The sequence below is a fragment of the Geotrypetes seraphini genome, chromosome 7 (genome assembly GCF_902459505.1).
Source record: "Geotrypetes seraphini chromosome 7, aGeoSer1.1, whole genome shotgun sequence".
In the NCBI taxonomy this organism is placed as follows: domain Eukaryota; kingdom Metazoa; phylum Chordata; class Amphibia; order Gymnophiona; family Dermophiidae; genus Geotrypetes; species Geotrypetes seraphini.
In genome coordinates, this window is record NC_047090.1 from 186,636,372 (window position 1) to 186,652,698 (window position 16,327).

Here is a 16,327-nt window from a genome sequence, read left to right on the forward strand (position 1 = left end):
CGTATGTAGCAGAACTTTTCTTGAACGTGTCAACCTCCCGTGGCTTCCCTTGAGCTCTTGCCTGTTGATTTATTGGGATTTATAAGAAATTCATCCAGGATGATGTACAGCAACACAAAATTTACAAGGGCTTCTTTTATCAAGGCGCGCTACGGGGTTTAACGCGTCGGACATTTCATCACGCGCTAACCCCCGCGGCAGCCTAAAATCCTAGCACCTCGTCAATGGAGGCATTAGATACTAGCTCGGCAGGCGGTTTAACACACGGTATTCCGCGCGTTAAACTGCTACCGCGCCATTGTAAAAGGACCCCCAAATATAAACATAAATACAATGGATGAGGCAAACTTAAAATCAGTAAACTGAAATGTAATAATAGGACTATTGTGAAACAGTTTCAAAAATATACTTAAAACAGCACAGAAATTCAAATAAGAGAGATTATAATATGTACTAACACCCTCTTTTACTAAGGGGCGCTAATCGATTTAACGTACACTAAACGCTAACGCGTCCATAGAATATAAATGAATGTTGGGGTGATTGAAAGGAACGGGAGGGTTTCATTTATAACAGTGGGGTGAATAATATTGTGTATGTTATCTATAATATTAAAACCCTAGAGCGCGCATGCACTCTTGAAAATTCGCGATTCCTGGCGCCGTGAGGTGTGCTTTTGTGCCAGTCCTCACGGCGCCTACGCTAGCTGGAGGCGCGTGACTGTGCAGCTCTTTCAACGGTGCCCTGCCACGACCGCCTTACAGTTGAGCCTATGGGCTGCCGACCCCACAGTACCGCGCCTGGTCGCTGGCTGAGGTGGCGGCGCGGGGCACTGCCCGACCTGCTGGATACTTCACTTGTTCTGCGGTACAAGGGCCAGAGCGTGGAGATCGGGTCCAGGGAAGAGGAAGGTTGGTTGTTGTGCGCTGAGAGGGGAAGGGAGCCGGCCACAAACAAACATGCTGCTGCACAGAGAAGTGGGGTGGGGGGAGGGGAGGGAAATGCTGCTGCACAGGGAAATAGAGGGGGGAGGGAAATGCTGTGGCTACAAAGGGAAGGGTAGGAGGGAAATGCTGCTGCTGCACAGGGTAGTGGGGTGGGGGAGGGGAGGGAAATGCTGCTGCTGCACAGGGAAGTTGGGGTGTGGGAGAGGGAAAGGGGGCCAGGGAACAAACTTGCTTTGCTTTAGGGGGGAGGGGTGTGCTGGGGGGCAGGGAGCAATCTTGGTTTGCTTTGGGGAGGGGAGACAGAACGGGGCCACGGAGAAAGACAGACAGACAAAGGGGGCCAGGGAGAGAGACAGACAGACAAAGGGGGCCAGGGAGAGAGACAGACAGACAAAGGGGGCCAGGGAGAGCCACAGACAGAACGAATGACAGACAGACAGCGTCCAAAGAGAGAGAGAGACAAAGAAAACAAAACAGACAGACAGACATCTGCTCTAGCACCCGTTAATGTAACGGGCTTAAAGACTAGTTATGATATAATTTATTATATAATTTTATAAAAAATAATAAATGTTTGAAATTTAAATTATAATAGCGAGTGTTGAGTGGATATATGTTTTCAAGTTTCAAGTTTATTAGGTTTCTTGATTAATCGCTTAATCATACTTCTAAGCGATGTTTAAAATTTACATTTGTTTACATTTGTTTAAAATTTACATTTGTTTACATTTGTTTAAAATTTACATTTGTTAGGTGACAATACAATAAATAAAAATACTTAAAAAAAGGACAGAATTACACTCAATTTAACATATTCATAACATTGGGTAAGGAGGAATGAAATACAAATCTTTAAAGTAAAGAGAAAACATTAAGGGAAAATACAGAAGGTTAACAAAATAACAAAATTTAATAAAATAAAATAGAATGGGGTTGTAGGATAATAAAATTAGTTTGCAACTTACTACACGTTATACCTCTGTTGTGTCTGAAAATTTGGAAATGAAAAATAGGATATCCAGCGTTGAAAATAAAGTGGATGGACATGAAACTAGATTAAAAACAGTGGAGTCCAGGGTAAAAGACAGTGGAAACCTTAATTTTAAGGTGGAAATGTTGGAAAATATGACTAGAAGAAGTAATCTTCGGATTATTAACTTCCCAAAATTACCACTTATTTCTGCGCAGGATACATTTAAAAAATATTTGAAAGAAGTTTTGAAAGTTCCCGAAACCTCCTATCCGCCTCTCACTAAAATATATTATTTACCAACTAGAGGATCTGTTCAAAAACCAAACCAGCAGAATTTGGATGCTGATAGTTTGGATTTGACAAATTTCCTGGAGAGGTCAGGTGAAGAGATTCCGGCAACTGCTACGCTATTTGTACAATTTGCTATAGATGCTGACAGGGAATGGATGCTTAAAATGTTTTTCAAGTTTAAAGATGTTCCATTTATGACTAAAACAGTGAGAATGTATCCAGACGTGTCACGAATGACCCAAAAGAGAAGAAAACAATTTCTCATTTTGAGACCAAGGGTTCTGCAGTTAGGTGCGACGTTTGAACTCAGATTCCCCTGTAAATGTGTAATGACCTATCAAGGGAACAGATTTATTTTCTTTGAACCTCAGCAGTTGACAAAATTTATTTCTGCTAAAGAGCAAACTTAAATTCTTGAGAGAAGTTCAGTCTCAACCTGCTCAAGTATAAGGTTTTTGGTTATGTTCTCTCCCGCTACCATTTTCATTTTTCTTTGTACTATTTGATTAAGATTTCAGCAATTTTAAAGCTTTCTCCCCCATGGATTGAGGTCTAACGATACAAACCAGTAAAAATTTATTTTGTGTTTAATGTTATGCCGTATGAGAAAGGGAAAAATTTTGCCTTGATTCCTTTATTTCAATTGTAAATGTTTATTATTACCTATTGTCTCATTTTAATCTTTGAACTGACTTGTATTATTTTCTTGTTTTGACTAATATTATGTCAATACTATAAAATGAAAATAAAGATTTAAAAAAAATAAAAATAAAATAAAATTAGTTTGCAAAGGCATCCTTGAAGAGAAATGTTTTAAAGTTACTTTTAAATTTTCCAAATTCCTTTTCTTCCCTTAAAAATATAGGGAGGGCATTCCAAGTCTGTGGTGCAGTAACTGAAAAAATGAATTGTCGTCTTGTATTTATAATTTTCAACGAAGGAATAGACAATAGGTTTTGTTCATTAGATCTTAAAATTCTCTTTGCAGAATATGGAATTAATAATTTAAATAAGAAAGCGGGAGTCTTATTATAAAGGGTTTTGAAGGTAATTATACAAAGTTTATACGTTATTCTGTGTATAACTGGAAGCCAGTGTTCATTTTTAAGAAGTGGTGTTACAAGGTCAAACTTTCTAGATTTGGTTATTAGCTTAATTGAGGCATTTTGTATAATTTGAAGACGTTTTATTTCATGTAAAGCAATTCCTTTGAAAATAGAATTGCAATAGTCGATTTTAGACATCACCAAAGAGTGAATAAGGATATTAAGTGATTTGGGACATAGAAATTTAGAAATAGATCGAATTTTACGTAATCTGTAAAAGGTAGTTTTCATAATGTTACTAATATGATCGTGAAAATTTAGTTTGTTATCGAAAATCACCCCTATGTATATGTATATATGACGCTATTTATATGATATAACTAGCTGATGCCCCGGCGTTGCACGGGTATTTAATTATAGCAATATCACTGTAAATGGATTCAAATAAAGATACTTTATAGTGGTGAATGAAATTATTTTTTACAGCTTAATAAAAAGTACAATATTCAAATTATAATGTGAAATATTTGACAAAATGAATACAATACAACTAACGCAAAACATGATTATAAACAACATTTTTAGTTTCACCTCCAGGAGCAAGAACATATAAATTCTTGGGTGAACCCACCCTTGAGCAAGCAACATAGAGTTGTGGGCCGTGAGACCCCCAGAACATATCACCCCAGGTAGTGAGGGATCTGCATACCAAGTTTCGTTAAAATCGGTCAAGCCGTTTTTGAATTACTGTGAGAATGGCAGCTTTTTACATTTTTTCCATTGACATGAATGGGTGAAATCTGATTTTATGTTTGTAGCTCCGCCCATGTATGCAGGTGGGTCGCGATACCCCCAGAACATATCACCCCAGGTAGTGAGGGATCTGCATACCAAGTTTCGTTAAAATCGGTCAAGCCGTTTTTGAATTACTGTGAGAATGGCAGCTTTTTACATTTTTTCCATTGACATGAATGGGTGAAATCCGATTTTCTGTTTGTAGCTCCGCCCACGTGTGCAGGGGGGTCGCGAGACCCCAAGAACATATCACCCCAGGTAGTGAGGGATCTGCATACCAAGTTTCGTTAAAATCGGTCAAGCCGTTTTTGAATTACTGTGAGAATGGCAGCTTTTTACATTTTTTCCATTGACATGAATGGGTGAAATCCGATTTTCTGTTTGTAGCTCCGCCCACGTGTGCAGGGGGGTCGCGAGACCCCAAGAACATATCACCCCAGGTAGTGAGGGATCTGCATACCAAGTTTCGTTCAAATTGGTCAAGACGTTTTTGAATTACTGTGAGAATGGCAGCTTTTTACATTTTTTTCCATTGACATGAATGGGTGAAATCTGATTTTCTGTTTGTAGCTCCGCCCACGTATGCAGGTGGGTCGCGATACCCCCAGAACATATCACCCCAGGTAGTGAGGGATCTGCATACCAAGTTTCGTTCAAATCGGTCAAGCCGTTTTTGAATTACTGTGAGAATGGCAGCTTTTTACATTTTTTCCATTGACATGAATGGGTGAAATCTGATTTTCTGTTTGTAGCTCCGCCCACGTGTGCAGGTGGGCCACGAGACCCCCAGACATATCACCCCAGGTAGTGAGGGATCTGCATACCAAGTTTCGTTCAAATCGGTCAAGCCGTTTTTGAATTACTGTGAGAATGGCAGCTTTTTACATTTTTTCCATTGACATGAATGGGTGAAATCTGATTTTATGTTTGTAGCTCCGCCCATGTATGCAGGTGGGTCGCGATACCCCCAGAACATATCACCCCAGGTAGTGAGGGATCTGCATACCAAGTTTCGTTAAAATCGGTCAAGCCGTTTTTGAATTACTGTGAGAATGGCAGCTTTTTACATTTTTTCCATTGACATGAATGGGTGAAATCCGATTTTCTGTTTGTAGCTCCGCCCACGTGTGCAGGGGGGTCGCGAGACCCCAAGAACATATCACCCCAGGTAGTGAGGGATCTGCATACCAAGTTTCGTTAAAATCGGTCAAGCCGTTTTTGAATTACTGTGAGAATGGCAGCTTTTTACATTTTTTCCATTGACATGAATGGGTGAAATCCGATTTTCTGTTTGTAGCTCCGCCCACGTGTGCAGGGGGGTCGCGAGACCCCAAGAACATATCACCCCAGGTAGTGAGGGATCTGCATACCAAGTTTCGTTCAAATTGGTCAAGACGTTTTTGAATTACTGTGAGAATGGCAGCTTTTTACATTTTTTCCATTGACATGAATGGGTGAAATCTGATTTTCTGTTTGTAGCTCCGCCCACGTATGCAGGTGGGTCGCGATACCCCCAGAACATATCACCCCAGGTAGTGAGGGATCTGCATACCAAGTTTCGTTCAAATCGGTCAAGCCGTTTTTGAATTACTGTGAGAATGGCAGCTTTTTACATTTTTTCCATTGACATGAATGGGTGAAATCTGATTTTCTGTTTGTAGCTCCGCCCACGTGTGCAGGTGGGCCACGAGACCCCCAGACATATCACCCCAGGTAGTGAGGGATCTGCATACCAAGTTTCGTTCAAATCGGTCAAGCCGTTTTTGAATTACTGTGAGAATGGCAGCTTTTTACATTTTTTCCATTGACATGAATGGGTGAAATCTGATTTTCTGTTTGTAGCTCCGCCCACGTGTGCAGGTGGGCTGCGAGACCCCCAGAACATATCACCCCAGGTAGTGAGGGATCTGCATACTAAGTTTTGTTCAAATCGGTCAAGCCGTTTTTGTGTGATCGCGGCACATACACACACACACACACACACATACATACATACACACATACATACCTCCGATTTTATATATATAGATTAGCTCCGTGTTAGATGATTCATCGAATATAATGGATGCATCTGATAACAAGGGGTCCACTGGTGCCTGCAAACATACTGTCCCTCTTCACAACGGCAGTAAAAGCGCGTCTTTCTCAGCTTCCTTCTTTCCCGAAGATTTTAGGCTGTAAACTTAGGTCTTATTTAGACAGGATGTTTGCATTTCAAGCAAGCAAACAACAGTCCTGGTTGGGTAACTATATCAGCGGAGCCACGTTGTCCTATGGCGCTTTCAGAAATGAAATTAAGGCAGTATTATTTGATAAATTTATCTCTTAATTTGGGCTTTTAATCTTAACACAATAATTTTACTGTATTAATTTAAAATTTTCACGTCTTTTTAAATAATCTGCTGTATTCTTACCATTATTATTTTGTATTTCACTGATTGTCCATTTTTCTCTTCATGGAAACCGCCTAGAATTCTTTTGATTAAGGCGGTATAGAAAAATTAAGTCATTCTTATTATGAAGCAGCAGAATTCGGCGAAACAAGGATCTTGTTAAAGGGGGAAAGAAAGTGTCTAGTTGAATTACAAATTCACATGTAGGGCAGTGTGTTTGCAGGCAGCCGTCTGGCGGTATGGACTGGTGGAGCTTTTCTACATTTAAATTTAAATTTTTGTTTTCATGCTATTATACTGTATTTACCGTGACTAAGTTCTGGGAACTTTGGGGACATATTTGGGCTCATTCAGTGGGTGTAACCGTAGGTTTTTCTCAGTAGGCCCTTTGAGCCTTTTGAGGTATTTTTTTTATTTTTTTTTTTGTACTGCGGTTTCTCCCCCAGGTAGAGGAGCCCATGATTTAACTACTTATGGCTTAGTGTTCAGCCGAGCTCATGTCTCTGCTTGATGGTTCTGAGGCTCGTTTTTGTAATTAGTGTGGTTCCATTTCCCTGATTAGTCCTGGCATACGTGTGTGTACATTAAGTTGGGAATTTTGGTGGCCGCACCGTTTTGGGGATTTACTGTACTCGTATAACATAACATTAGACTACTCTTGGCACTCCTTGGTGACACTTCAATGCATCACTGAGACGTTTCATCACACAACACTTCATCATGTATTCAAATAATATATGTGGAAAACCTGCAGCAAACGGGAGGGAAGTGTGCCAGCACACATCCATGCCTGTAATTTTCTGCATCTAAATATGAGCCTCAGTAAAACGTCCTACACATAAAAAGGCTCATATTTAGACACTATGGGGCTCATAATCGAAAGAAAAAAAAACGTCCAAAAACCGGCCTAAATCGGCACTTGGACGAACATTTCTCAAAAACGTCCAAGCACCGAGAATAAAACTGGGTTTTGAACGTATTTAAAAGCGACCTAGGCCTTCATAGTGCCGCCCAACATCCAAAGCGTTTCGGGAGGCGTGTCGAGGGCGGGAGTTGGGTGGGACGTGGGCCGGCTTGGACTTAGTCGTACAGCATGTATAACCGAAAGTTTAACAACAGAGCCTAGACGGAACTTGGACGTTGTGACTTAGACCATGTAAAACATGGTCTAAGTCACAAACACCCACCTAAACTCACCAGATAATAATTGAAAAGACATAACACAGACCCCCCACACACTACCCCAGTGATCACCAATTCCCCACCCCCCCCCCACCCCCATAAAAATTTTATTCACAACTTTAAATTTCAGCCTCCAGACCATCATCATCTGGCCGCCTGGCATAGGAAAGCCTAGTCGTCCAGCCCAGAGGCAGCTTAAGTCGCCTTGGGGGTGGGTTAGGGACCCATAGAGAAGAGGACCCATGCCCATAAGCCCCAGTAATCACTGCATTGATACTGAAACATGTGCACTGCCCTATACACCCCAAAAAACCCTTTTTTACTGGCATATAAGTGGCTCCTGCAGCCATAAGGGCTATTGGGGTGGTAGATAGGTGGGTCTAGGGGATTCTGGAGGTGGTTTGGGAGGCTCACCATGACCTAGAAGGGAGCTGTAGTGAGGAGAAGACGTGGCACCCTTTTTGTGAAGTTCACAGCAGTGCCCTGTAAGGTACCCCACTATTTAGGTGGCATGTCTGGGTGTTCAGTCCATCACTTTGCAGACCCCTCCCACGTCCAACAGGGCTTGTTCTAGGCGTTTTGGACTTGGACGAAAAGTTGGACGGAAATGTGGTATAAAGATGGACGATTTAGCGGCTTGGACGATCAGATCGGCAGGACATAGAATTAGACGACTTTCAAAAGTAAAAAAAAGTTGGACGTCTCTTTTGAAAATGTGTCTTAGACTCTTTTTAACTTTGGACGACTTGCGAGATGGACGTAAACGGACTTAGACGTCCCTTTCAATTATGCCCCTCCATGTTTTCTTCACATTTATTTATTCAAATTTCTCTACCGTTCTCCCAGGGGAGCTCAGAACGGTTTACATTAATTAATTCAGGTATTCAAGCATTTTTTCCCTGTCTGTCCTGGTGGGACATTGGGGGACCAAGTGACCTGTCAGAACCCACCACCTCAGGGTGCTCCAGCCCCTGCGCCGCACTCTCAGACCTAGTATGGTAGGAGATAGCATGGCCAACATAGGACTCCTTTCACTAAGGTACGCTAGCGGTTTTAGAGCGCACTTAGCACGCGCTAGACACTAACGCCTCCATAGAGTTGGCATTAGTATTTTCCTTAGTAAAAGGAGCCCATAGGCTGACAGGCATGGTAAAATATAGCACAAATACTATAGGCAGTCTTAATAATAGTTTCCTTCAGGTCACCACAATTGTTCACTACCTTAACTATTCCGCCTTCTAGACCTCAACGGTGCTGCTGTGTGGCAAAACTTAAGCACACAGATCAAACAGCACCCAAATCGGCATTGGTCTTTTATCTTTTTGATAGTTTTTAAGAACATAAGCCGTGCCTCTGCTGGGTCAGACCTGAAGTAGGCCGCTGTCTAGGCCTACCTCGTAATGGAGACTCCACACACTATATACTGGTTTCAATAGGTATACATTTATTAGCAAATCAGTAACAGCTTACAAGAATAAATCATTCAGCATATAATGGAACAGATGTGATCCTCAGGCCTGAGGGTCCTCTGATGTCTGTTCTTCTTACTTCTGCTTATAGGCCTGGTTTTATACATTTCTTGGTGGTCAATACCACGTTAGCCTAAATCACATGATACATCTTTATTGGTTGTTTTTCTTATACGTCAATACATAAGTAGATTCATTTATTGGCTTATCTATTTGTGTCATCTTATACGTCTGTTCAGTTTGCCGTAAGGCCTAACCTTTTCCTGCAAATGCCCTTTTCCCTTTACCATATATGCAATTCCGAGTCCAAAATTCCTTCTCTGCTGTGGTAACACATGATATATCTTGCTAAATAATGTTCTTGAGTACTCTGTTTTTTCTGACCATGAGCTGTGTTCCTCTTTGCATAATATCCGGCCAGGTGCCATGCATCGGAATTTAAGTCTTGTTTCTTACAAGTTTTTGCTTACCATAGCTAACTCAGAAACAGAACATTTCTCAATCACTATAGGCCAGCTGGCAAGTGGGTTATGAAATATCTTTTACAGTTCATATACTGATTTATTAGAGCAAGAGGGAGGGGAGGGGGTTTTTCTCTTATGAGGTCTGGTTACTTCACCTTTATCCAAAGGACTTGTTTTGCTTCACCTGTATCACACCAGGTCTTCTTCTTCTTCATCTCATCCTCTTTTCCCTCTCATCCCCTCTTCAAAGCCTCTTCAGGTGGCTTTGACATCCGGATATTCGGTCAGAAGGTAGATTGTGTCAGTGATCATACAGCACAGGCATAGGGCCACGTACTTGAAATTGTATATGGTAAAAATGAAAAGGACAAGAGCCCACCCATACTATACTAACCCGGAACAGAGCAGCATAACATGTCACAATAAAATTATTAATACAATGTGAGGTCCATCGTGCCCAGCAGTCCGCTCACGCGGCGGCCCATCAGATCCAGGACCTGCATATTAATCGACTATCTGTACCCTTCTATCCCCTTTTCCTTCAGGAAATTATCTAATCCCTTCTTGAACCCCAATACTGTACTCTGTCCTATCACACCCTCTGGAAGCGCATTCCAGATGTCCACCACCCATTGGGTGAAGAAGAACTTCCTAGCATTGCTTCTGAATCTGTCCCCTCTTAATTTATCCGAATGCCCTCTCGTTCTTGTAGTTTTCGAATGTTTGAAGAATCTGTCCCTCTCCACTTTCTCTATGCCCTTTGTAATCTTGTAAGTCTCTATCATGTCCCCTCTAAGTCTCCGCTTCTCCAGCGAATAAAGCCCCGGTCTCTCTAATCTTTCAGGTTATGAAAGGTTTTCCATACCTTTTATCAATCGTGTCGCTCTTTTCTGGATCCTCTCGAGTATAGCATTTAATATTATTCAATAGTATTTTTAAATACTCATCTCTTTAGGAGCATAGCAAAGGGGATGTTCGTCCGACATAGACTATGGGCTCCTTTTACTAAGGTGCGCTAGCGTTTTTAGCACACACAAACCCCGCGCTAAATGAGAAATACTAACGCAAGCTCTATGGAGGTGTTAGCTTTTAGCAAGTGCGGCATTGTAGCGTGCACTATTAATAACTGTAACACCACCACAGAGCTCTGTGTATTTCAGTATAGAGACCATGTATTGTAACACCTCACAATTCCTTATGGTCAGGGCCGGATTAATGAATAGGCCCAGTAGGCACGTGCCTAGGGCCGAAGTTGTCAGGGGGGCCCGATGAAACAGAGGACTCAGGTGTTTTGGGGTTTTTTTCCTTGGCAACGTGGACCTCCCGGGAAAGATCGTCAGCACTGGGTCCCCCGGGAGTTCGACAACACCGCCCTCCCCCCGGCATCGACATCAACGAACCAGAATAAATGACGTCGGAGGGGGTGGACCGGCAGATGCAAGGAGTTGCTGCAAGGTCCCGTGATGACTGTGTCTGCCAGCTCTGCTTAGGGAAGAAGTAAGTGACGTCAGAGGGGTTGGACCGGCAGACGCAGTCATCGCGGGACCTTGCGTCTGCTGGTCTACCCCCTCCAACGTTACTTATTCTGGTTCGTTCATGTCGATGCCAGGGGGAGGGCGGTGTTATCAATCTCCCGGGGGGGCCCAATATTGTTGATTTCCCGAGGGGGGGGCCAGTGTTGTCAGTCTCCCGGGGGGGCCCAGCACTGCCAATCTTTCCCAGGGGCCTGCATTGCCAAAGGAAAAAACAAACAAACACCTGAGTCCTCTGTTTCTTCAGCGGGCCTCGTCTGACCTAGAAGGGTGGTGGAGGGAGAGAAAGGGGGTAGGGTGGTATGGAAGGGTGGTGGAAGGAGAGAAAGGGACAGATGCTGATGGAATTGGTGTGCAGGGAAGGGGAGAGATATAAGGGGAAGGATACTGGATGGAATTGGGTTGAAGGGAAAGAAAGGGGGCAGATGCTGATGGAATTGGGGTGCAGGGAAAGGGTAGAGAGACATAAGGGGGAAGGATACTGGATGGAATTGGGTTGGAGGGAAAGAAAGGGGGCAGATGCTGATGGAAGTGGGGAAAGGGAGAGGAGAGAGTAAAATGCCAAACCATGGGGGTGTAGAAGAGGGAAGGAGAGGAGAATGATGCCAGATCATTGGAGGAGGGAAGGGAAGAAGATGGATTGCTAACCAATGGGGCGGGGGGAGGAAGAGATGGAATGTGGAGGTAGACAATTTCTGGAAGAGGCATAGAAAGAGAGCAGATGTCATATGGAAGAAGCAGAGAGAGGGCAGACAGTGGATGTAAGGAAGAGAATGATGAGAAGATGAGGAAAGCAGAAACCAAACAACAAAGGTAGAAAAAATTTTCTATTGGTTGTATTTCTTTTTGCTTTAGGATAAAGTATTATTGTAGCTGTGTTGATAATCATTTATTAATAGAAAATGGAAAAAGGGTGATCCTGTTTATTGGACTAATTTTAATACATTTTTTTTTACTAATTCTGAGACCATAACTCCTTTCCTCAGGTCAGGACAGGGATACTGTAACAGTAGCATAGTTTTCTGACCTGAAGAAAGAGGTTTTAACCTCTGAAAGCTAAGTGAGAAATGTATTAGTCCAGTAAAATGACGGGCACTAAATTTTCTTTCCCCATGCCTCCTACCCATATGCAAAATATAAATTGGTGGGCTGCCAGCTGAAGATCTCTTCCTCTAGGAAGGAAGGGGAGATTGTTCAGAGATGTTTGGAGGTTGCATAGAAGAAAAACTGTACACTGGCACTGGTATGGTAATCTTTGGGGAGGAGTGAGGCAGGGGGCACAGTGTACCTGTGTGCCTAGGGACCTTCGACAAATTAATCCTGCCCTGCTTATGGTAACATCTCTACAGAAGCTCATGTAGTGTAGTGCCTTTGCAGAGGCTCATATAGACCGCTCAGAATTGACTCCTCAGTCATTAGTAGCGGTATAGAAGCTCTCAATAATCATAATCATAACCAGAGCAGGTACTGTAACATCATAATGCCTCATTCCACCAATGCCTAAGAGCCAACCTCATCAGTGATGTCACAATGGCTTCATTGTCCAATACTTGGTTCACTTTTACTACATTATGGTTTCTAGTGTGGCACAGTGGTTAAAGCTACAGTCTCAGCATCCTGAGGTTGTGAGTAGAGAATGACACAGTGACAAAATTCATCACCGTTCCCATCCCCGCGGATAACCGCGGGAAAACATCTTCATGTCATTCTTTAAGGAGAGAGGGAAGAATCAGAGTATGAATGGGCCCAGCCACTGACCCTCAAGCCTTGCATTGAAGAATGCTGGGGTAAAAGGACTGAGGTTGAGACAGACACTAAAGAATGACAGTCCCTGGTATCCAGAGCTGACACTGTGATGTCATAATGCTTCATTCTACCAATAAGAGCCAACCTTATCAGTGATGTCACAATGGGTTCATTATCCTATAATTGGATCACATAAGAATCAGAGTCTGAATGGGCACAGCCACTGACCCTCAAGCTTTGCTTTGAAGAATGCTGGTGTAGAAGGACTGAGGTTGAGACAGACACTAAAGAATGACAGTCCCTGGTATCCAGAGCTGACACTGTGATGTCATAATGCTTCATTCTACCAATAAGAGCCAACCTTATCAGTGATGTCACAATGGGTTCATTATCCTATAATTGGATCACATAAGAATCAGAGTCTGAATGGGCACAGCCACTGACCCTCAAGCTTTGCTTTGAAGAATGCTGGTGTAGAAGGACTGAGGTTGAAATAGACACTAGAAAATGACATGGGATTATTTCCCGCGGTTATCCGCGGGGACGGGGACGGTGATGAATTTTGTCACCATGTCATTCTCTAGTTGTGAGTTCAAACCCACGCTGCTCCTTTTGACCCTGGGCAAGTCACTTAATCCCCCCATTGCCCCAGGTACATTAGATACATTGTGAGCCCCCCAGGACAGACAGGGAAAAATTCATGTAAACCATTCTGAGCTCCCTTGGGAGAACGGTATAGAAAATTGATTCAATAAATAAAGGTGAAAGGAGATTAAACTCAGGAGTAACCTCAGAAAATAATATTTCACAGAAATGGTGGTGAATTTGTGGAATGACCTCCCAGTGAAGGTGGTGGAGATGAAAAATGTATTTGAATTGAAGAAAGCTTGGGACAAGGACTTAGGAGGATCTTTATAAGAACATAAGAAGTTGCCTCCACTGGGTCAGACCAGAGGTCCATCTCGCCCAGCGGTCCGCACCCGCGGCGGCCCATTAGGTCCACGACCTGTGAAGTGGTTTCTGAACACCTCTACAACCTACCTCAAGTTCTATCTGTACCCCTCTATCCCCTTATCCTCCAGGAACCTATCCAAACCCTCCTTGAACCCTTGTACAGAGTTCTGGCCTATCACATCCTCTGGAAATGCGTTCCATGTGTCCACCACCCTCTGGGTAAAAAAGAACTTCCTAGCATTTGTTCTAAACCTGTCCCCTTTCAATTTCTTCGAGTGACCCCTAGTGTTTGTGGCTCCCCATAGTTTGAAGAATCTGTCCTTATTTACTTTCTCTATGCCCTTTAGGATTTTGAAGGTTTCTATCATGTCCCCTCTAAGTCTCCTCTTCTCTAGGGAGAACAGACCCAGCATTTTTAACCTGTCAGCGTATGAAAAATTTTCCATACCTTTTATCAGTTTAGTTGCCCTCCTCTGCACTCCCTCGAGTACCGCCATGTCCTTCTTGTGGTACGGCGCCCAGTACTGCACACAGTACTCCAGGTGAGGGCGCACCATTGAGTACTGTGTGCAGTACAGTACTCAATGGTGTACTTGTATAAATCCATTTATGGGAGAAGAAAGGATAGGCAGACTGGATAGGCCCATATGGTCTTTATCTGGCTCCATTTTCTATATTTCTGTAACTGGTTCAGGGATGAAGTGACACAACGAGATCTGTCAGGTGATGAATTGTCTATATTTCCTGCCTTTCCCCACAACAATCAGGTTCAATTCTTCGTACAATAAAAACAAAGGTAATACACCGAAGCACTAAATACAACCTGAAAAAAACCTATTCCCATACAGATTGCATAGTCATAAAAGTAGTGAGTATTATGTCAAATCAAGTAAAAACACAAACTGATAAAATATTCAGAATATTAGTAATTAATAATATATTATTCCTCAAAATAGGTGCCAAATATCTATGGGGTCAGTATTCAGTGCTTTTAAATCAGGTGGGAGAGGCTCCAAAAATGCTGACCACAGTGAGCTGCATATTGCCTTTGTTTTTAACCTTCATCCTGAAGACCAAGCAATTAGCTTATGTCTTCCGGGAAGCTGGTGCCTCCCCCAGAGAAACTCCTTCCAAGTTGAACACCGTCTGGATCTGTTTAGGAACTGGAACAGAGAAAGGGGGGCCTTGAAGAAACATATAATTGCACCCAGTGGGCAAGATAATTTGGACAATGAGAAAAGCACAAAAATTGTGTGGCAGTGCCGATAAGAATTGTGATGTATTTCTACTTTTCTTGCTCAAAGGATGAGAAGATGGATGCACGGGCCTACAGCGCACGACTGATAACCCGTTCTTCATCTCTGCGGGGGCCCAGTAGTTTTCTGTCCAGTTCCTTGCTGTCGGATGGTGGCTGTAAGTATATGAAAAATGACCAAAGACACCTTTGCAGTGCGTATTATGAACCTTACACATAAGGTTGGAATGGGGTGAGAAACAGGCGACCGGAGGGGGACAAAGCAGTATCATTTTATGGTTTATAATGTTATAGGAAACCCAAATCTCTGTTTCTCACCGCACCCCTACTTTTCCCCGTGACACTGTCAAGCTTCAAGTTTATTTAAAAATTTCTTATACCGCCTAATCAAACTTCTAAGCGGTGTACAGTAATATTAAAAACATACATTGACTACAGTACAAACTTAAAAATTACTAGACATCTTTAAGGGTAATTAATACTTCCAAGGACAGAAGGTAAAAAGGTAAGAACTACAATATCGTTGAGAGAAAGAAAGTTCAAATAGGGGAAGTTCAAAGGAGAACAGTGTCTTTTCGCCCTTACTAGGGCTTTTCTGTTTTATAGATTCTGATATTGTCAGGTTTGTTTGGGGTTTTTTTTTGCTCATTTCTGATCTGAAGAAGATATCGCCTTCAAAAGTTAGACCGATAAAAAGGTATCATTTTGTCTTCCTTTTTGTTATCTTAATTCTGTTTATTACCTTTAAAGTGGACTAGCATAGCAACCACCCAATTTTATCCAGGACTATTTTTAAAGTTCTATTAATGCTAAAAGAAAATCTACCATTCTTTCACAGCTATAAAAACATCAAACATGAGAGTCCTTTCTCCCATAAATTTGTCCCATCTTTTCAGCTCCCATCACTCTTGGATGAGTTCATGAAATGTTAATGCTGATCTCTCTATTGATCCACTTATTCCTTAATATATATATATTTATTTTTTGAAAGCTGCTTAATCAGGCCCATTAAAAACAGGGAGTCTATTTTCAAAGTGATTTACATGGGAAAAACTTGTTTTTAATCTATAAATCCATTGTCTGAAAGATTTTCCTTCCTGCTGCTCCTCAGCCCGTGAAATTTTAATAGCACCGAGAGCAGATGTTTCCAGTGGTATGTTTAGTTCAGGTAATCTACCTGCAGTGCAGTTTTCGGGGTAAAAGTATTTTCATTTTGAGAAATCTTCAAAGGCTCACAAGTGTGCACCGTCTTTGTTTCAGTGTGTACAGTTTGAAAATGA

General features: G+C 42.3%; 1 protein-coding gene across 3 annotated transcripts in view; it reads left to right on the forward strand.

Annotated features, from left to right (window-relative positions):
- Positions 1-16,327, forward strand: part of CEP128 (centrosomal protein 128) — a 532,978-nt gene that overhangs the window by 499,742 nt on the left and 16,909 nt on the right. For all 3 annotated transcript variants that reach the window (XM_033953417.1, XM_033953420.1, XM_033953419.1), the window contains one exon: positions 15,097-15,205. In XM_033953417.1, the coding sequence (XP_033809308.1) occupies positions 15,097-15,205 (109 nt within the window). The remainder of the gene's footprint in view (positions 1-15,096; positions 15,206-16,327) is intronic.